The sequence below is a fragment of the Podarcis raffonei genome, chromosome 16, assembly GCF_027172205.1.
Source record: "Podarcis raffonei isolate rPodRaf1 chromosome 16, rPodRaf1.pri, whole genome shotgun sequence".
Classification (NCBI taxonomy): Eukaryota; Metazoa; Chordata; class Lepidosauria; order Squamata; family Lacertidae; genus Podarcis; species Podarcis raffonei.
Window position 1 is genome coordinate 9261670 of NC_070617.1, and position 18606 is coordinate 9280275.

General features: G+C 47.2%; 1 protein-coding gene across 7 annotated transcripts in view; it reads left to right on the forward strand.

Annotated features, from left to right (window-relative positions):
* Positions 1 to 16146, forward strand: part of ADAM15 (ADAM metallopeptidase domain 15) — a 50796-nt gene extending 34650 nt beyond the window's left edge. For 3 of the 7 annotated variants that reach the window (XM_053370149.1, XM_053370148.1, XM_053370154.1), the window contains exons 19-25: positions 1657 to 1792; positions 3006 to 3056; positions 3912 to 4017; positions 7758 to 7835; positions 9209 to 9319; positions 14256 to 14365; positions 15591 to 16146. In XM_053370149.1, coding sequence (XP_053226124.1) covers positions 1657 to 1792; positions 3006 to 3056; positions 3912 to 4017; positions 7758 to 7835; positions 9209 to 9319; positions 14256 to 14365; positions 15591 to 15654 — 656 coding nt within the window. In that variant the 3' untranslated portion in view covers positions 15655 to 16146. The remainder of the gene's footprint in view (positions 1 to 1656; positions 1793 to 3005; positions 3057 to 3911; positions 4018 to 7757; positions 7836 to 9208; positions 9320 to 14255; positions 14366 to 15590) is intronic. The other 4 variants (XM_053370151.1, XM_053370153.1, XM_053370152.1 and 1 more) reach the window with 4 other exon arrangements.
* Positions 16147 to 18606: the final 2460 nt, after the last annotated feature.

Below are 18606 nucleotides of genomic sequence, written 5' to 3' on the forward strand. Positions count from 1 at the left end.
ACTTGAAGGTGCACATAATTCTTAGACCCAGAAAGCAGGTCCCAGTGAAAGGTCACACAGCCTTGAAGGACACTCATGCATATACAAACCAGCCACATAGTCATTGTATCTCCCTAGCATCCCTTCCAGACATCCTTTTTATCTTGCATTCCTGACAATTTGTGCTCCTGATGGCATCAGGATGGTTTTGTATGCGATCCTGCTCTTGATACCCTTTCTTTTCTGTCCCGCTTTTGTTATGTTCTAATAGCACGAGACTCCCCCCTTCAGGCGGCAATAATGTTGATAACATTGGGGAAGCTTTGCAGAACTGCTCGTAAAAGCAGGATGGCGTGGGGGACGGTTAAAAATCCGCCATGAATGCGTGCTTTTTTCGTCGATGAGAAGAACCTAAGGAGATCCAAGCAGGCTCGTCTTGTGTCCTTAACATTGCAGAACACAGCTGCAAAGCACAGCAGCCCAGGGTTGTCCCAAGCGAAGTCCTACAGAGAGCAGACCCCTTTAAATAACTCTGTCCAAATAGGTCGCGTTGTGGGTTTACTCTCGGGACTAGCACTGGATGCAAACCCCAGTCTGGAGGAACCCCCTGGTGCAGCGGTTCTCAACCTGTGGGTCCCCAGATGTTGTTGGACTACAACTCCTATCATCCCTGAGCTCTGGCCTTGCTAGCTAGGGGTGATGAGACCCACAGGTTGAGAAAGGCTGCCCTAGTGCATCATTGCAAGAGGAGATCAGTATCCAAGCCAGTATCCAGCCATAAGAGTGGATGAGGCCAGGGGCCTATCTAGTCCACTATCCTGTTCTCACAGTGGCCAATTGGATGCCTGCAGGAAGACCACAGGCAGGGTGTAAAGGAAAGAGCCCTCCCTCACCCTTGCTCGTAGGAACTTAAGAACAGCTGTGCAGCTGAATCAGGCCAAAGGAGAGCCATCTGATCCAGCATCTTGCCCTCACAGTGGCCAACCAAATGCCTGTGGGAAGCCTGCGAGCAGGACCCGAGTGCGAGAGCAGCTCTCTCCATTTGTGACTCCCAGGAACTCCCAGTATTCAGAGGGACATCCAGCCTCTGACAGCAGAGGCAGAGCAATAGCCATTGTGGCTAGCAGCCACACATAGCCACCGACAGCTTTGCCCTCCGCAAATTCATCTAATCCTCTTTCAAAGCCATCCAAGTCGGTGGCCATCCCCGCCTCCTGTGGCACAGAGTTCCATAGTTTAACTGCGTGAAGAAAGAATTTCTGCTGATCTGTCCCGAATCTTCCAACATTCAGCACCCATGGACCCAGCTCTCATATGTTGAGAGGGGGAGAACAACTGTCTCCACCCATGCATAATTTTATAGATTCCCATCGTGTCACGTCTTTTCTCTCAGCTTAAAGGAGTCCCAAACGCCGCAGGAGAGTTGCTTCAAGCCTATTGGGAAGGGAGGATTAAACCCCCAGCCCCTCTCCTTCTGCCGGGTGGGTGGATAGCTCCGTATTGTATATAACAGCGTAGGGCGTTCAGAGCTGGTGACTGAGTTGGGAACAAGTTCTCTTTTGTTAGTGGGAAGGCAGCGGGGGAATATACAGCCTGGCATGTGGCATTGTGGACCGTGTGTCTGCCTGGCACTGAATAACACACTGTCTCTTCTTCCCCCCACCCTCTCCTTCCCAGGGGGCAGCGTCACCTCGACCGCCTTAGTGCTGACGGCACTCTTGCTCGTCTTGGTCCTCTGCCTCGGGATCTGCTGCACCAAGCGGGTCCACAAGCGCCTCTGGCAGATCGGCAAGGGCACCAGCTGTCAGTACAGGTAAGATGGCACACCCTCCTTGCCCCGCACCTTTGTTCCCTGCCCTGCTTTCCACCGGTGTCCCCGCGAAATGACTCCCCCACTTTTCCTCCAACGTCCCCTCCAAGTGGCTGCCCTAGCAAAGATGTGAACCTTCCTTCCTTCCTCCCTCCGTCCCATTAAAGGCCAAAACGTGCCACCCAGGTGGCTCAAAGCCGTCATGCCAGGATCTCCTTTCCGATGCTGGTTTTAATTTCAGGACCACAATACCTTTCATAGCACCTCTCCCGATATGACCCAATCTGGATTCCGCCCCCTCTCCCACCTTGGTTTTCATTTGAGTCCTTTTTCCAGGTTTCCTCACTCCGAAGGAGTTTTGGAGGGTGGTGGTCAAGGAACAGGGCCTTTTCAGTTGTCTGCGGAGTCCTCTTTCCAGCTAAGGTCTGCCTGCTGCCATCGTTCCGCTTTTATTGGCACCAGGCTGAAACTCTCCTCTCCTTCCAGGTCTCTTAGTGGAGTGTGATCTGTTGGCCGGTGGCCTACATGGTGGGAATATAACCTTGCTGCAGAAATGTTTTTAGTGGGTTTCTTTATGAGCTATCTGCAATGGCTCTATCGGAATGTATTATTTTTATGATTTGTTCTTTTTAATGTTGCTTGGAGACTTGTCTGCAGCAAGCAATGGAGAAGTCAAATAACTGTGGAGATGGGTTGTATCCCGTTTCAGCCCTAGTCGGAGTAGACCTGCTGAAATTATTTGTTTATTATGTTTTTATCCCACCTTTCCTCCAAGCGGCTCATGGTGGCATGCACAGTTCCTCCTTCTCCCCATTTTATCTTTGCAACAACCCTGTGAGGGAGCTTAAACTGAGAGACAGTGTCCGGCCCAAGGTCACCCAGTGAGCTTCACGACTGGGTGGAGGATTTGAACCCTGATCTCCCAGCTCTTCGTCCAATACTCTAACCACTACACGACCGCAGGCTCCTTAACCAACATGACTAACTTAGGTCCATTAATTTCAGTGGGCTTACTCTAAGCAGAGCGCAATTGGATGCCATTCAGTAATGATAATTCCTGCCCTAACCTCCATCTAATCCCTCACACTGTGTTGACACCTGGCTGTTTCTCTCCCCACGCACCCATCCCGTGCCCCACAAAGGGACCTCTGTCCTCCCCTCTCCCCAATGTCACACACTGCTGTGGAACACTAACTCTGCTCCCCTCACCCTGCAGCACTGAGGCAGAGTCCCGGGTGCGATTCATCCGCCCAGCTGAACAAAGAGGGTAATACGGCTGATCCTGCAACAGCTGAGCTTTGATGTCATTTTTGGGTGTGAATGAAATGGTGGAGGCTCCCCCCCCCCTTCCTATCTGGTGCTGGTTTGGTGCTTTGCCTGGGTTTGGTGCTTCTATACAAATGTACCGTATTTTTCACCCTATAGGACGCCACTTTTTCCCCTCCAAAAATGAAGGGGAAATGTGTGTGCGTCCTATGGGGCGAATGCAGGCTTTCGCTGAAGCCTGGAGAGCGAGAGGGGTCGGTGCGCACCGACCCCTCTCGCTCTCCAGGCTTCAGGAAGCTATCCGCAATCCTTGGGACCCCGCGGGAGTTCCCGCCGGTCTCCCAAGGCTTGCGGAGAGCTGCCTGCATCCCAAAGCCCGGGGCGCGCTAAGAAGCGTGCTCGGGGCTTTGGGCAGCTCTCCGCAAGCCGTGGGAGCCTAGCGCGACTTCCCGCCGGGCTCCCTAGGCTTGCAGATAGCAGCCTGTTCTGGGGGCTGGGGTCGGGGGAAGCTCGGGCTTCCCCCGCCCCAGCCCCATGCCTGGGGGGGAAATAAATTTACCCCCCCCCAAACGGTGCGCCCTATGGGGCGAAAAATACGGTATTTCTCTTGCGTGCGCTCTTCTCTCCTTTGGGGCGAAAGCCAAGTCTCTGAGGGCTGCTTGTGGACTCTAGAACCTTTTGCATCTCGAGGGCCGCATTCCCTTCTGGATGACCTATTGGGGGCCGCATTGCAGCGCTGGGCGGAGCCAGAGGCAAAAGTGTGTTGGTCTCTCTCTCTGTGTTGTGTATATGTGTGTGTTGGCCTGTAATATGCCTCCTAAGACCAAGGCCTCAGCCTCCCTGTTCTCTCCATCAGGATCACGCACCCTGAGCCTCGGACTTACAGCCAAGCCCCCCCAGGGCGCCCCCGCCCCCCACAGTTCAGGCAGAACACTGAGCTCCAGCTCATGCCGACTTCTAAGGTAAGTGATGGGTTCCCACCTTCGTATGTGGATGGCGCCTGGCTGTGCCGCCTGTGATCGCTGCATTCCTTTCATTTACTAATCCGTTAGATTATTACAATATCATCTTATGGTTCAGACCCCTTACTCACAGCCCCTCCAAGGGTCCCTATTTTTTCAGGGACGTTCCTGATTTGGAGAAGCCGTCCCGGTTTCTGATTCGATCCCGGAATGTCCCACTTTTCCTTAGGACGTCCCTATTTTCATCGGAGAAATGTTGGCGGGTATGGAGTTATCTGACCCTCCAAGCCAGGGGTCAGCAAACTTTTTCAGCAGGGGGTTGGTCCACTGTCCCTCAGACATTGTGTGGGCCCAGACTATATTCTGAAGAAAAAATGAACAAAGTCCTATGCCCCACAAATATCCCAGAGATGCATTTTAAATAAATCCACACATTCTACTCATGTAAAAACACCAGGCAGGCCCCACAAATAACCCAGAGATACATTTTAAATAAAAGGTCACATTCTACTCTTGTGAAAACATGCTGATTCCTGGACCATCCATGGGCCAGACTTAGAAGGCGATTGGGCCGGATCTGGCCCCCGGGCCTTAGCTTGCCTACCCATGCTCCAAGCTGTCTGAAGGCAATCCTGTAAAGGGAAGTTTTTTTAAAAAAATGTTTAATGTTGTGTTATGTTTTTATATATGTTGGGAAGCTGGCCAGAGTGGCTGGGGCAACCCAGTCAGATGGGCAGGGTATAAATAGTAAAATTATATCATTATGGAATGGGACGTCCCTATTTTCATCGGAGAAATGTTGGAGGGTATGTACTTGCAATAATGAGATACCAGAAGAATTTGGAGGGGTGCTGCTTTGACAAAGTGGTACAATAAAGTCTGGCAAATAAGCACTTGGGTTTTTTTTGGCAGGGGGGTGGAATTGACTAACTAAACTTGGCCCAAGGTTTGAAGCACAAAGACCTTTTTGCCACGAATCAATACACCTCCTTTTTATGCACATGGCTAAAAATGAATAGAGGGCTCCCCTAACACTATAAAACCTTGTGGTTAATGCAAACTGCATATCGCCTTCCATACTAATGGGTAGGAACGTATGTTCTTTGGTTGTTATTTTGGATGTAAGGCCTAAACTTCCATCTTCAGGGCTAGGGTGGGATATTTTATTTATTTGTTGCATTTATACCTCCACCTTTTTCTTCAGGGAGCCCAGGGTGTGGAGTACATGATTCTCACCATCATTTAATCCCCACCATAACCCCTGTGAGGTAGGCCAGGCTGAGAGGCAGTGGCTGGCCCAGGGTCACTCAATGAGCTTCCTGGCTGAGTGGGGATTTGAACCCAGGTCCTAGTCCGACACACAGCTTACAACCACCACACAATGCAGGCTCTCGGCTACATGTGTATGATGTAGTTGTATGATAATTGCATTTTTGTTGGATGAGAGGAAGCTGTTTTAGTGCTGCAAAAGGAAAGAATAGGGTAAATTTTAGTGTGTTTTAGCAACAATTCCCTCCCCCCCCCCAAAATATATATATATATACAGGAGGTAGGTTTTCAAATTACTGAACTGAAGCACTCTCTCCCTTCCTCCCCAATAGCAACAATTTTATTTTATTTTAGCATTAACAAAAACTACCTCTCCCAGTTCTTCTTTATTATATTTATTACATTTTGTTTTTTTTTTAAATTAACTTATTAAATACGATGGATCCAAACTGGGGAGCGGGCAGTTGTGCAGAGTCTGAAGAAAACCAGAATCTCATGAACTTCTTTTACTCACAATCTCCTCTCCACACACCCAGCTGTCAAATTTTGTTTCCTGGTGATAACTTGTTAAGTTGTACTTTTCAGCCTTAAGGACATTGCAAACTTTTAATTCCAAGGTTGCAGATAAAACGTTTAGTAAATTTGTGTTTAGTAAATTTGTGTACCATGTGTGTGCATGTTTACATCTATACAGATAGATATCTATATCTGTCTAGATCAGTTACAGCTTGCTCTGAAGTTTTCACTGATTATAATCGGTCCGTTTGTGTGTTGGTTGCCATGGTAACTATAGGCTTGGGGCCTGTCTCCTAGGCTGCTGCTATTGGTCATTGATGGTGGTGGGCTGTTGCCACGGGTGATTGGCTGAATTGTTGCTGACAGGTGGCGGGGCTTAGAAACTGTTGCTATGGCTGGCTGTGGGAGTGGTCAGTTACTGTTGGGAGGCGGGGCTTACAGGTCCTTCAATCCTGTTACATCCTAAGAGTGTTACCTTGGTTTTTTCTTGGTTTGGGTGGTTTTTTTGGGGGGGGGGTTAGTGGGAAAAGAGAAGCAATTACCGTTTGCACCAAAAGAGATAAGTTCCCTTCCACCCCGCTGGCCCGGAAGCATTTGATGCTAAATGTAATATTTTAATATAAACTCAGCTGCATACACTGCAGACCAATTTTAATCATGAAGTGCTGTCTCAGTTTGAAGGGCTTAATTTTCCAGGCCTACCCTCCAAATGCTGAGTAGAGTTAAAAAACGAGAAAAAAAAGTTGGGTGGGGGGCTTTGCAATGGAGTATGCTGGTAGAGGGCGTGGAATGGAGTGTCCCAGGAGCAGAGGTGTGGCTGGCTGGCTGGGAGCCTGAACAGGAGCGCTCTTTCTTAGGAGCTGGGGATGCGCTGCAACATTTTTGTTGCTGCGCAACCCCTTTGTTTAATTTTTAAGTCAGAAGAGGGGGCCCGGCGTGTCCATAAGGGAGCTGAATCTCCCACAGACCCCTCTCTCCCTGTAAACACAGCCCTGAATAAAAGGCAAACCTTCAGAATGGAACAATTTCCCCAGAAAAAGGGGGAGGTGTTGCCCTGTGAGACTATATGGTATTGTGAAAGAGCAGGTAGAAGTGTAGATAGGACTGGCTAAGGAGAAAGTCCCACAGCACCCTCAAGTGGCTGGAGGGTGTTATGACAGCTTGTGCTGCCTCCTTAGGCTTACTGCAAAGGTGGGACTCTGACTCCCATCAGCGCTGGCATCCAGTGATGATGGGAGTTGTAGTCCATCCACATCTGAAGGGCCGCAGCTTCCCCAGCCCTGCTGTTACTAGGCTTAAATGCTCTATAATTCACCAAAACCCTGTGCCAGATTTGTAGAAACCTGGTTGTGAGCCAGAATAGATGTGACTCAACTAGATTAATTAATTTGAGTGGGTTTGTTCTGAGTAGAACATGGCTGGATATGACCTCTAAATGCTTATTTTTTTGATTCCTGAGGCTCAGTGGGATTCTTTAAAATGCGACTAGGAGAAGACCCCCTTCCTTAATTTTGGAACGCCCTTTAGTTTCTCCTTCCTAAGCCTCCCAAACCAGGCTCAGGCTAGCTGCTGGCAGTTTAACCCAGTGGAGCTCGAGGCACTCTGTACATGCTCTGGGACACCCCTTTCTTCTTACTCACGCAAGGTGTTCACGGCAGAGTCTCTGCAACATGTTCTGGGACCGATCTAAGACTCAGAATTAAATTCCTAAATAGACGAGAAATTTTTGGGGGTGCCTGTTTCTCTCTCTGTCTGTCTCTCTTTTCTCCTTGCATGGTTGCATTTGCATGAATATGTGTGCCTCTCATGTACCCCTAGCCATGCATGCCACAGGCCGGAACGATAACACCCTCTCTCTCTCTCTCTCTCTCTCTCTCTCTCTCTCTCTCTTTCTCTCTATCTCTTCCAATCTGCTCTTTGGTTTCCTTGTGGCGCTGCCTTCCGTCTCTCTGCAGCCTGCTGCCCCCGATGCCTCTCGACCTGACCCACCATCCAAGCCTCTTCCGCCTGACCCGATCCCAAAGGGTCAACAGGTAACGGAGCGGGAGGAAGGAGGTGGCAGGGCCAGCTTGTCCCTTGACCCCATTGCATGGTCTTCTGCGACGGGAGGAAAAGTTGTCGGTCCATGGCAGGGCCTCAGTGTTTTGTGTGCAGGTGCCCCAGATTCAATCCCTGATGTTATCTCCGGCTAAGTGTTGCCTGAAACCCAGGAGAGAGGCTGCCAGTCCGTGTGGACATTGCTGAGCTAGATAGACACAATGGACTAACTTTGGTTTTTAAAAAAACAACCGCTTCCCGGCTTCCTCTTTAAATCAGAGCTTTATGCAGAACCACCCTACTAAAAAAGTTAGCCAACAAACTTAAAATAGCTTGGGGAGGGCAAGCAAAGGAGGGTGGCTCCCCCCTCCCCTGTGTGACTCCCCTTTATTACATGCACAGCACAAGACCTATCCCCCCTCCCCAAGCATACAAATCAATATGACTAATTTGACCCGTCAACGCAGCTCCCTTCACCAACAAACGACACTGCAACCAGCTGAACGCAACGAACCAAGCTCTGGGCTCTCTAATCTCTCGCAGTGCCGATGAAATTAAATAGATAGATAGACCTACCTGCGTGACGGTGGCACAAAATCCCTGCCCAAACACTGCAATAGAACGAAAGGTCATTATTCTCCGTATTTCTCTCCCCTCTCTTTTACCCCATCTGCACAATGTCTGACAACAGTGTCTCATACTGAATGTCAACAATCCGTGAAAAAGTCCCTATGAATTCTGTGAACCGCCCTAAGACCTTCGGGTATAGGGCGGTATATTATTATTATTATTATTATTATTATTATTATTATTATTAATAGAAAGTGGAGATACTATATGTACTTTTCCATGTTCGTTTGTTTTGTAGCACAAGAAAATCTGTAACAAAAAAAAAAATTTAAACAAGAAGAGAACCATGAGGACTAGAATCCAGCAAAATCCAACCACAGGTTTCCTCATCCCTGGTCTAAGCTGACCGGCAGGGCCCCTCCAGGTTTTCAGACAAGAGAGCCTTTCCCAGCCCTACCTTGAGAGATGCCGGAGGCTGAAACGGAGTCCTTCTGCAAGCTCTGTTTCTGAGTCGCGGCCAAACCTTAAAAACATGTAAGGTTCTGGTCCTCATGGTTCTGAACAAATACAAACATAGGAAGCTGCCTGCTGCTGAGTAAGGCCATTGTTTCCACCCAGCGGTGGCTCTCCAGGGTCTTTATCCAGCCCTGCTTGGAGATTCTGGGGATTGGACCTGGGACCCCCTTAATCCAGATCTGCCTTCCCTTAGTAAACAGCAAGGCCCTCCCAGGCTTCTTCCAGAGCTGCTCCCCCAACATACAACACCCCCCAATCTTTTTCTTCTTCTTCTTCATCCGAGCATGTCTTGTCTGTTGCTGTACCTCCTCTTTCTGCCCAGGCCTCGGTCCAGGACAGGCCAGCGCCCCCAACGCGCCCATTGCCTGCTGACCCCATTCCTAAAGATGCTCAGGTAACTGGCAGCATGGTGCCATTCCTGGTGGTGTGTGTGTGTGTGTGTTTTTGGAGAGGGAGGAGGGTGGTCTGTTTGGGCAGGGTGGAAGGTGGATGGGAACAGCTGTGGGAGTAAATGGGAAGGTCTCGGTTCAGGGCCTCCCCCAGTTCCCCTCCAAAAACAGGGAGTGATCCCTCTTCTCCATACACCGAATATTGATAAATTCCATCCAAAATCCATTTTCAAGGCGAATCCCAGTTGTCCAGGAAATTCCAGGCGTATGCCAGCCCTATTCCTCCCCGTCCGATGGGGAAGAATTTTTATCCCATAATTTTCACCTTACCTGGCTCTCATCCTGGTTTGGGCCAAGCAGAAAGCTGCTGGAGAAGTTCCTGGTGCTTTTTTGTGCTGATTGCGCTTCTTGGAGCAGAGCAGTGCGATGTCATACCCAAGGCATTCTGGGAAGTGCCAAGAAAAAAGCACACCAAGAACTCAGGCCAATGTAAGTTTCAATAGTGGGAGTGGTCCCTTCTCGCAAATCAATAGTCAATAGAAACAAAAACTAATCCATTCAAAAGTATGTATTCTGACAAGGGTTACAAACTCAAATAGAGATTACAAACTCAAACTCATAAAAATATGTATAACACAATAATTCATTACAGAATTAGAGATAAGAGTTTATGAGTAGAGATAAGTTCACGTTAGTCCAGATTCGTCGTGGAGGTCTTAGTTTCAGTCACTGAGCAGAAATCAGAAGTCAGTTATGGATTAGAAACCCGGACAGGGCCCTGTTTCGATGTATTCACCGTCATCAGCTGGAGGTATCAAATATTACATGAAAATACGCTTAAATTCTCAATTATCATAAATTATAATTTATAAAACAGTATTATATAACATTTGGTTCCTTACCTAATTTTTAAAGGGTCGTGTAAGTTTGAAGGCTTTCGGATAAATATAACCTGTTATTTTCTACGTTTCTCAAGGATAACAACTGAAAATAATTGATATTAATAATAGTTACATCTGTTGAATCAAATTAAAAACTCTAAGGTTACTATTGACTATTGATTTGCGAGTAGGGACCACTCCCACTATTGAAACTTATATTGGCCTGAGTTCTTGGTGTGCTTTTTTCTTGCTATATTTAATAACAAGAACTCCAACTTATTATGGGAAGTGCAGCTGATAGGAAGCTCCCAAGAGAGCCTAGCGTTGCTGTATGTGGGATGCACCTTCTTTAGCATCTCATGTGATACTGGAACCTTGCGGCCATCCAGGGACGCCGAATGTCGAGAGATTTGGAGCAGACAAAAGGAAAGACTGCGGAACTCACTCCCACTGGAGGTAGAGAGGGCCACCGACATGGGTGGCTTTGAAAGAGGATTAGACAGATGGGTGGAGAGGAAAGCTGTTCCGCTCACAGAGCTACAATTCCCAGAGTTTCCCCAGGAAGAGGGATTAAGTGTTAAACCACCTGCAGAATTGTATAGCTCTGTGAGGCAAATGGGGAGGTCTCTTAACCGCTCTCGGCACCCAGAACAAACTACAGCTCCCAGAATTCTTTGAGAGAAGCCATGGCTGTTTAATGGGCTATCCCAGTGCTTTAAATGTATGGTGCATATTAAAGATATGTAAACACTTGAAAGAAACAATTAGGCCTAGGATTAAAATGGAATTAAATTTATAAATAAGAAAATGTACGATAAGGAAAGCTATGTAATATGATTAGGACTGTGATATGGTTTTTTGATAATTTTTTGATAAAAAATAGCAAGGAGAGACAAGAAGGCCTTCTTAAACGAGCAATGCAAACAAATAGAGGAAAACAACAGAATGGGAAGAACCAGAGATCTGTTCAAGAAAATTGGAGATATGAAAGGAACATTTTGTACAAAGATTTCCATAATAAAAGACAAAAGTGGAAAGGACCTAACAGAAGCAGAAGACATCAAGAAGAGGTGGCAAGAATACACAGAGGAACTATACCAGAAAGGAATTGATGTCTCGTATACCCCAGGTAGTGTGGTTGCTGACCTTGAGCCAGACATCCTGGAAAGTGAAGTCAAATGGGCCTTAGAAAGCATCGCTAATAACAAGGCCAGTGGAAGTGATGATATTCCAGCTGAATTATTTAAAATTTTAAAAGATGATGCTGTTAAGGTGCTACACTCAATATGCCAGCAAGTTTGGAAAACTCAGCAGTGGCCAGAAGATTGGAGAAGATCAGTCTACAACCCAATCCCAAAGAAGGGCAGTGCCAAAGAGTGCTCCAACTACCGCACAATTGCACTCATTTCACACGCTAGCAAGGTTATGCTTAAAATTCTACAAGGCAGGCTTAAGCAGTATGTAGACCGAGAACTCCCAGAAGTGCAAGCTGGATTTAGAAGAGGCAGAGGAACCAGAGACCAAATTGCAAACATGCGCTGGATTATGGAGAAAGCTAGAGAGTTCCAGAAAGACATCTACTTCTGCTTCATTGACTATGCAAAAGCCTTTGACTGTGTCGACCACAGCAAACTATGGCAAGTTCTTAAAGAAATGGGAGTGCCTGATCACCTCATCTGTCTCCTGAGAAATCTCTATGTGGGACAAGAAGCTACAGTTAGAACTGGATATGGAATAACTGATTAGTTCAAAATTGGGAAAGGAGTACGACAAGGCTGTATATTGTCCCCCTGCTTATTTAACTTATATGCAGAATTCATCATGTGAAAGGCTGGGCTGGATGAATCCCAAGCTGGAATTAAGATCGCCGGAAGAAATATCAACAACCTCAGATATGCAGATGACACAACCTTGATGGCAGAAAGTGAGGAGGAATTAAAGAACCTTTTAATGAGGGTGAAAGAGGAGAGCGCAAAATATGGTCTGAAGCTCAACATCAAAAAAACGAAGATCATGGCCACTGGTCCCATCACCTCCTGGCAAATAGAAGGGGAAGAAATGGAGGCAGTGAGAGATTTTACTTTCTTGGGCTCCATGATCACTGCAGATGGTGACAGCAGTCATGAAATTAAAAGACGCCTGCTCCTTGGGAGAAAGGCGATGGCAAATCTAGACAACATCTTAAAAAGGAGAGACATCACCTTACCAACAAAGGTCCGTATAGTTAAAGCCATGGTTTTCCCAGTAGTGATGTATGGAAGTGAGAGCTGGACCATAAAAAGGCTGATCGCCGAAGAATTGATGCTTTTGAATTCTGGTGCTGGAGGAGACTCTTGAGAGTCCCATGGACTGCAAGAAGATCAAACCTCTCCATTCTGAAGGAAATCAGCCCTGAGTGCTCACTGGAAGGACAGATCGTGAACTTGAGGCTCCAATACTTTGGCCACCTCATGAGAAGAGAAGACTCCCTGGAAAAGACCCTGATGTTGGGAAAGATGGAGGGCACAAGGAGAAGGGGACGACAGAGGACGAGATGGTTGGATAGTGTTCTCGAAGCTACAAACATGAGCCTGACCAAACTGCGGGAGGCGGTGGAAGACAGGAGTGCCTGGCGTGCTCTGGTCCATGGGGTCACGAAGAGTTGGACACGACTAAACGACTAAACAACAACAACATGGTTTTTTGAAACTCTGATATTGGAAACTGCTACATATAATTACTAAGAAATTTGGATGGAAGAGATTCGAGGAAGTCAAATACTATGTTTATGAAGATGGATGGTACTTAATTTTAATTAATTAAGTGGTAATATGTTGTATGTATCTTTTATCTTTTTCTCTTTTTCTCCTATTTTTTGTTTGTTTTTATTGTTGTTAATCTTTTTTTTTTTACTATGTTTATCTACTGAAAATAATAAATATTATTTGGGGGGGGGGGAAGTATGGTGTGAATGTGGCCTGAGGCAAATTTTAGACACGGGACACAACAACCAGTCAGTGGTGTTTAAAACCCAGTGTACCACTTTGAACAGCCATGGCTGTCGTCATTCTGTCATGACAGAAAGACCAAGAGAAAAACGACAGAAAGACTAAGAGAAAAAGACAACAGAGACTTTGAAAAAGATTGGGAACCCTTCATATTATATTTTCAGAAACCAAGAAAGTCAATAGACTTGATGGCAGGATTTAAATAAACATTCACATTATTAGTACCAGAAAATGTTTAGAAGACAGTGGAATAAGATGATGTAGTTAATTTTATTTTTATGTTTATAGGTTTGATGTTATGTTATTAATAACCTTTTCTGTTGAGAGATAGCAAAGGGGATGAAAATAGAAACAAACCAGAAACGCAAGGTTGGGGAAGTCTTGGAGGGGAGGGAGGAATATATAGTAAATGTTAAGAATTTGAGATGTATGTAATGAATGAAAATGAAAAATGAAAAAAACTTTTAAAAAAAAGAACAGCCATGGCTTTTCCCAAAGAATTTTGGGAGCTGTTTTCTTGTCAAGGGTGCTAAGAGTTGCTAGCACACCCTTCTATTCCCCTCCCAGAGTGGGGTAACAATCCCTTTTCCCAGGGGAAAGAAGTGAAACTTGTAACTGATTTACGTGGTTCCACTCTCTGAGCATAATTTAGCTTGACACCAGCCATGGAAATATAGATAATATTCGTGTAAGGGGCATCTGGTTGGCTACTGTGGGAAGAGGATACTGGGCTGGATGGGTCATTGGCCGGATCCAGTCTTCTTACGTACTTAAGTTGACGTCAAAGCAAGCAGAAAAATGATAGAACCCTTGGCCATTTTGTAAGGTTAACTGAAGTGAGCGGCAGCCCCCTTGCAAAGATGTCAGGAAAAATTGCTCATACACACATGTTATTTTTGCATTGTGTGTGTGTGTGTGGTGTCGCACCCATGCACTTAATGAAGAGTCTAAAAATAAATATTCTGCACCTCTCTGGCCTCCGCCCCCTTGCTAGCGTGAGGTGGTGCACAAGCGTTTGAGCCCGCGTCGCAACCCGCCTCCCCTAATTCAGGCTCCCTCTGTTTTCCTCTCAGCCCCCTGCCAAGCCTCCGCCACCCCAGAAACCGCTCCCTTCGGATCCCCCCCGGGCCGAACTCTGCGCTGTTCCCAACTATGACCCTCGGGTCCAGATGCTGCCATCGAGGTGAGTGGAAGAACGGGAGGCGGCTGGGGTGGGAGAGGCCGAGAGGGAGACGGCTGCTTCTTTTCCAGGTGCGGGGATTTGGAGAAGAGGGGTGGTGGGCAAGACAAGCTGCTTAAACCAGGGCTTCCCAAACATGGGTCTCCAGCTGGTTTTGGACTACAGTTCCCATCATCCCTGACCACCGGTCCTGCTAGCTAGGGATGATGGGGGTTGTAGTACAACAATAGCCAGAGACCCATGTTTGGGAAGCCCTGCCTTTCAACGGTGCTGCGGGTGGTTTTAGATGTTCTCAATGCCGTATTTACTCGAATGTAATGTGCACTTTTTTGGCCAAATTACGTTGCGAAAATTAGGGTGCGCATTAGATTTGATGGTGCATTAAAAAGTAAAGGTAAATGGACCCCTGACCATTAGGTCCAGTCGTGACTGACTCTGGGGTTGCAGCACTCATCTCGCTTTATTGGCCGAGGGAGCCGGCGTACAGCTTCCGGGTCACGTAGCCAGCATGACTAAGCCGCCTCTGGTGAACCAGAGCAGCGCACGGAAACGCCGTTTACCTTCCCGCCGGAGCGGTACCTATTTATCTACTTGCACTTTTACGTGGTTTCGAACTGCTAGGTTGGCAGGAGCAGGGACTGAGCAACGGGAGCTCACCCCGTCACGGGGATTCGAACCGCCGACCTTCTGATCGGCAAGTCCTAGGCTCTGTGGTTTAAAACACAGCGCCACCCGCGTCCCTGATGGTGCATTAGATTTGCGTAAATGCGGCAATAATGGTTCATTTCATAGTAGCCTTGTACCCAATGTTGCTTGGGAATTTTATTATTATTGTTATTATTATTCATATACCACCCTTCATTGAAAGATCTCAGGGCGGTTCACAAAATAAAAATGCAAGATAAAAGCACAAATAAGAAACACACACAAAAATAATCCCCACCCCCCAAAAATGCAGTGCAATTTTGAATGGTGCAGCGATTCAAAATGGCGTCCAATTGTATGTGCTGGCCAGCAGTCAGGGATGTTGTAACTTAAGGTTATTGGATTCCAGCTCCCATCAGCCCCCAGTCATCATGGGCAATGGTCAGGGATGATGGGAGTTGTTGTCCGGCGGCATCTGGAAGGCTCCCTAGCCCTGCTCTAGTGAAGTTAATTAAAAAAAGAACTTGTTCTGACATGTATGCCTCAGTGCAAACCTTTCCTTCTTTCTCTGCTTCCCACGCAGGCCAGCTCCTCCTCCTCCTCCTCCCGTGGTGTCCGGCCCGTCATTACACATCCACAATATCTAACCCGGGCCAGGCCCGGTCCACGGACTCTTCTTGCGGCGCCCCTCTCTGGCCGAAACTGGCGAAGAGGACGACAACCCCAGCCCCTTCCTGGCACTCGCTTCGCTGGCTGCTTCGGATTTACAGGAGGGCGGCTTTGCACCCTTGCGAAGGCAGGGCTGTGTTTCGTTTTGTTTCCCCCCCTTTGCCCAGAAGTCGCACTCCTAGCTTGGCTGGAAACCTCCGCCATTTTGGCGCCATTTTGGCTCCAAAGTCCCTGCTTTTGGTTTCGGAACCTGGACACAAGGAACTGTGGGGGGAAAGGGAACAAGTCTTTGCACTGGTGAAAAAGGAGGGCGAAGGTGTGTGTATGTGTGTGTGAGAGAGAACATGTGTGTGTGTGTGTGTGTGTGTTTATGAGGGATGTCATTCCCTAAGGGAATCCTCCCCTCAGGAATCTTGCCTGGAAATTGCCCCTTTCTTTTCTTCGTAATAAAAACGGACTGGTTCCACTTATTTCTTTCAGCGCCTCTTTATTCAGGCTGGGACTGACCACCAGGGAAGGCTTGCCTCAGGCTCCATCTGAAGGTGCCATCATCTTTTAGCAAGTGTACCCGCAGGGCAGGGGAGTTGCCCCCTGTCCCGTTCCGTCGGAGCAGCTGTGGTGTTGGGTACTTGGGCCACAAATCACCAGTTTGTGTTAGGATTCCAAACAGCCAGGGTCTTTCTCGCACTGTGACCGACGGCCACGTAAGCAAAGAAAAAAAGTGGCATTGGCTTTTTTAAAGGTGGTGTTTGGGAAGTGGTAGGAGATCTGGTGCCCCGGCAGAAAAGAGCCTGAGTCCAAAGTCCCATCTCCTAAAAAAACTCCTCTGCATGCCTGGTTGCTGTTGTCTTTACAGTGGTACCTCTGGATGCGAACGGGATCCGTTCCAGAGCCCCGTTCGCATCCAGAAGCAAACGCAACCCGCATCTGCGTGTCCGCGGGTTGCGATTCGCCGCTTCCGCACATGCGTGTGACGTCATTTTGATTCGTCTCTGCATGCGCGAGCGGCAAAACCCGGAAGTAACGCGTTCCGTTACTCCCGGGTCGCCGCGGAGTGTAACCTGAAAACGCTCAAGCTGAAGCATATTCAACCCGAGGTATGACTGTACTTAAGAACATAAGAAGAGCCATACTTGGATCAGACCAACGCCCACCTAGTCCAGCATCCTGTTCTCACAGTGGCCAACCAATGCTTCAGTGGGAAACTGGCGAGCGGGACCCAAGCACGACTGTAGAGGCAAAGCGTAGCCATCCATAGCCTTGTCCTCCACCATGAATTGGTCTAATCCTTTTCTAAAACCATCCAAGCTGGTGGCTATCACTACCTCTTGTGGGAGGGAGTTCCACAGTTAAACTGGTTGCTGCATAAAGAAGTCGTTTATTTTGTCTGTCTTGAATCTTCCAGTGGAACTGAATGTTGGAGGCCCAGAAGTTCTGATGTTAGGAGAGAGGGAGGAAAGCATTTTTTTCAATCCACTTCCTCCGTGAAATGCATAATTGTATAAACTTCTATCATGTCACCTGTTACGTGCCACAAAAAAATCCCAAACACCGTAACCTTTCCTCATTGTCTTTGGCGCAGCGTTGGCGACCCGCCTGCTTTATATGGAGCTGTAGTGAGAAATTTTATTTTGCATTCAGAATTCATTTTGCGTTCAGTTTTCTTTGGGGGAATGTGTTCAAATAATTATTCTTGCACATCAAGCGGCTGATTAATCGTAAGCCTGTTTTGGTGAACCATTTTCTTCTTGCAGTGAGGCTGTTCTCTGAGAGGCAGGTTGGGGTCCCCCCCCTCCCTTTTTGACAAAAAAATTGGTCATTCACCAAGACTCTCCTTTTGTCCTGGGAAGCTGAAAGACACTTCTTGCCATCTGCTGATGCACATGAAGAATCATTTGGACACGTTCCCCAAATAATATTGTTTAAAAAACCTTTCCCAAGGACTAATTGGTATATATTTGCAAAAGGCTTAAGAGCAGAAACGGATCTGTAGCCGATTGTTCTGTAGTTTTCGTCGCCCATTGTCCTTTCGTATTATGTTTGTTTCTTTGGAGTGCATTAGTATATTTTCGTATTTGTGGGTCTTGCCTCATGGTTGCGTTTGTCTTGGCACAAGGCATTGTGCTTTTCTGGAACCCAAGAGCCTTGTTCAAATAGGAATTGCGGGTCTCACTTTGCGGGCCAGAGCTTTGGGTGGTCTAGCTTGGACATAACACATAGCTATCTGTGAATTTCTGGTATGAAGTGCCAAATTATATTTATTTATTTATTCATTTTGGGGGCAGGGGAAGTGGAACCTTCAGAGCGGTTTATGAAAAGAAAGCGATGAAATTGTCAATAAGAAACAATAGAAAGCAACTGTTCTGAATGTACAAAAAAATAATTAAAATCAGCAATAAGCTAAAACCCGGGTTAAAACATATGCTAAGTCTTGGCTTGTCTGAACAAAAAATATTTCAGCAAGCGCCAAAAAGAATACAGTCGTACCTTGGAAGCTGAACGCCTTGGGAGTTGAATGTTTTGGCTCCCGAATACTGCAAACCCGGAAGTGAGTGCTCTGGTTTGCGAACGTTCTTTGGAACCTGAATGTCTGACGGGGCTTTCTGCAGCCAATCGGAAGCCGTGCCTTGATTTCCAAATGTTTTGGAAGTCGAACGGACTTCCGGAACGGCTTCTGTTCAGCTTCCGACGTACCACTGTACAGGGAAGATGCCTGTGTGGTATCAATCAGCGGGGAGTTCCAAAGTTAACTGGTGCCACACTGAAAGATCAATTGCTTACAAATGCAGAATGGGTATTATGCGGGACCTGTAGCAGGGCCAGTTCCACAGATAGAAGTGGCATAGTTTGTGTTATGGGGTAAACTGGTCCCAAGCTGGTAAGGGCTTTTTATACTGATAGGAACATGTTGAATTCGGCCCAGTAGCAAA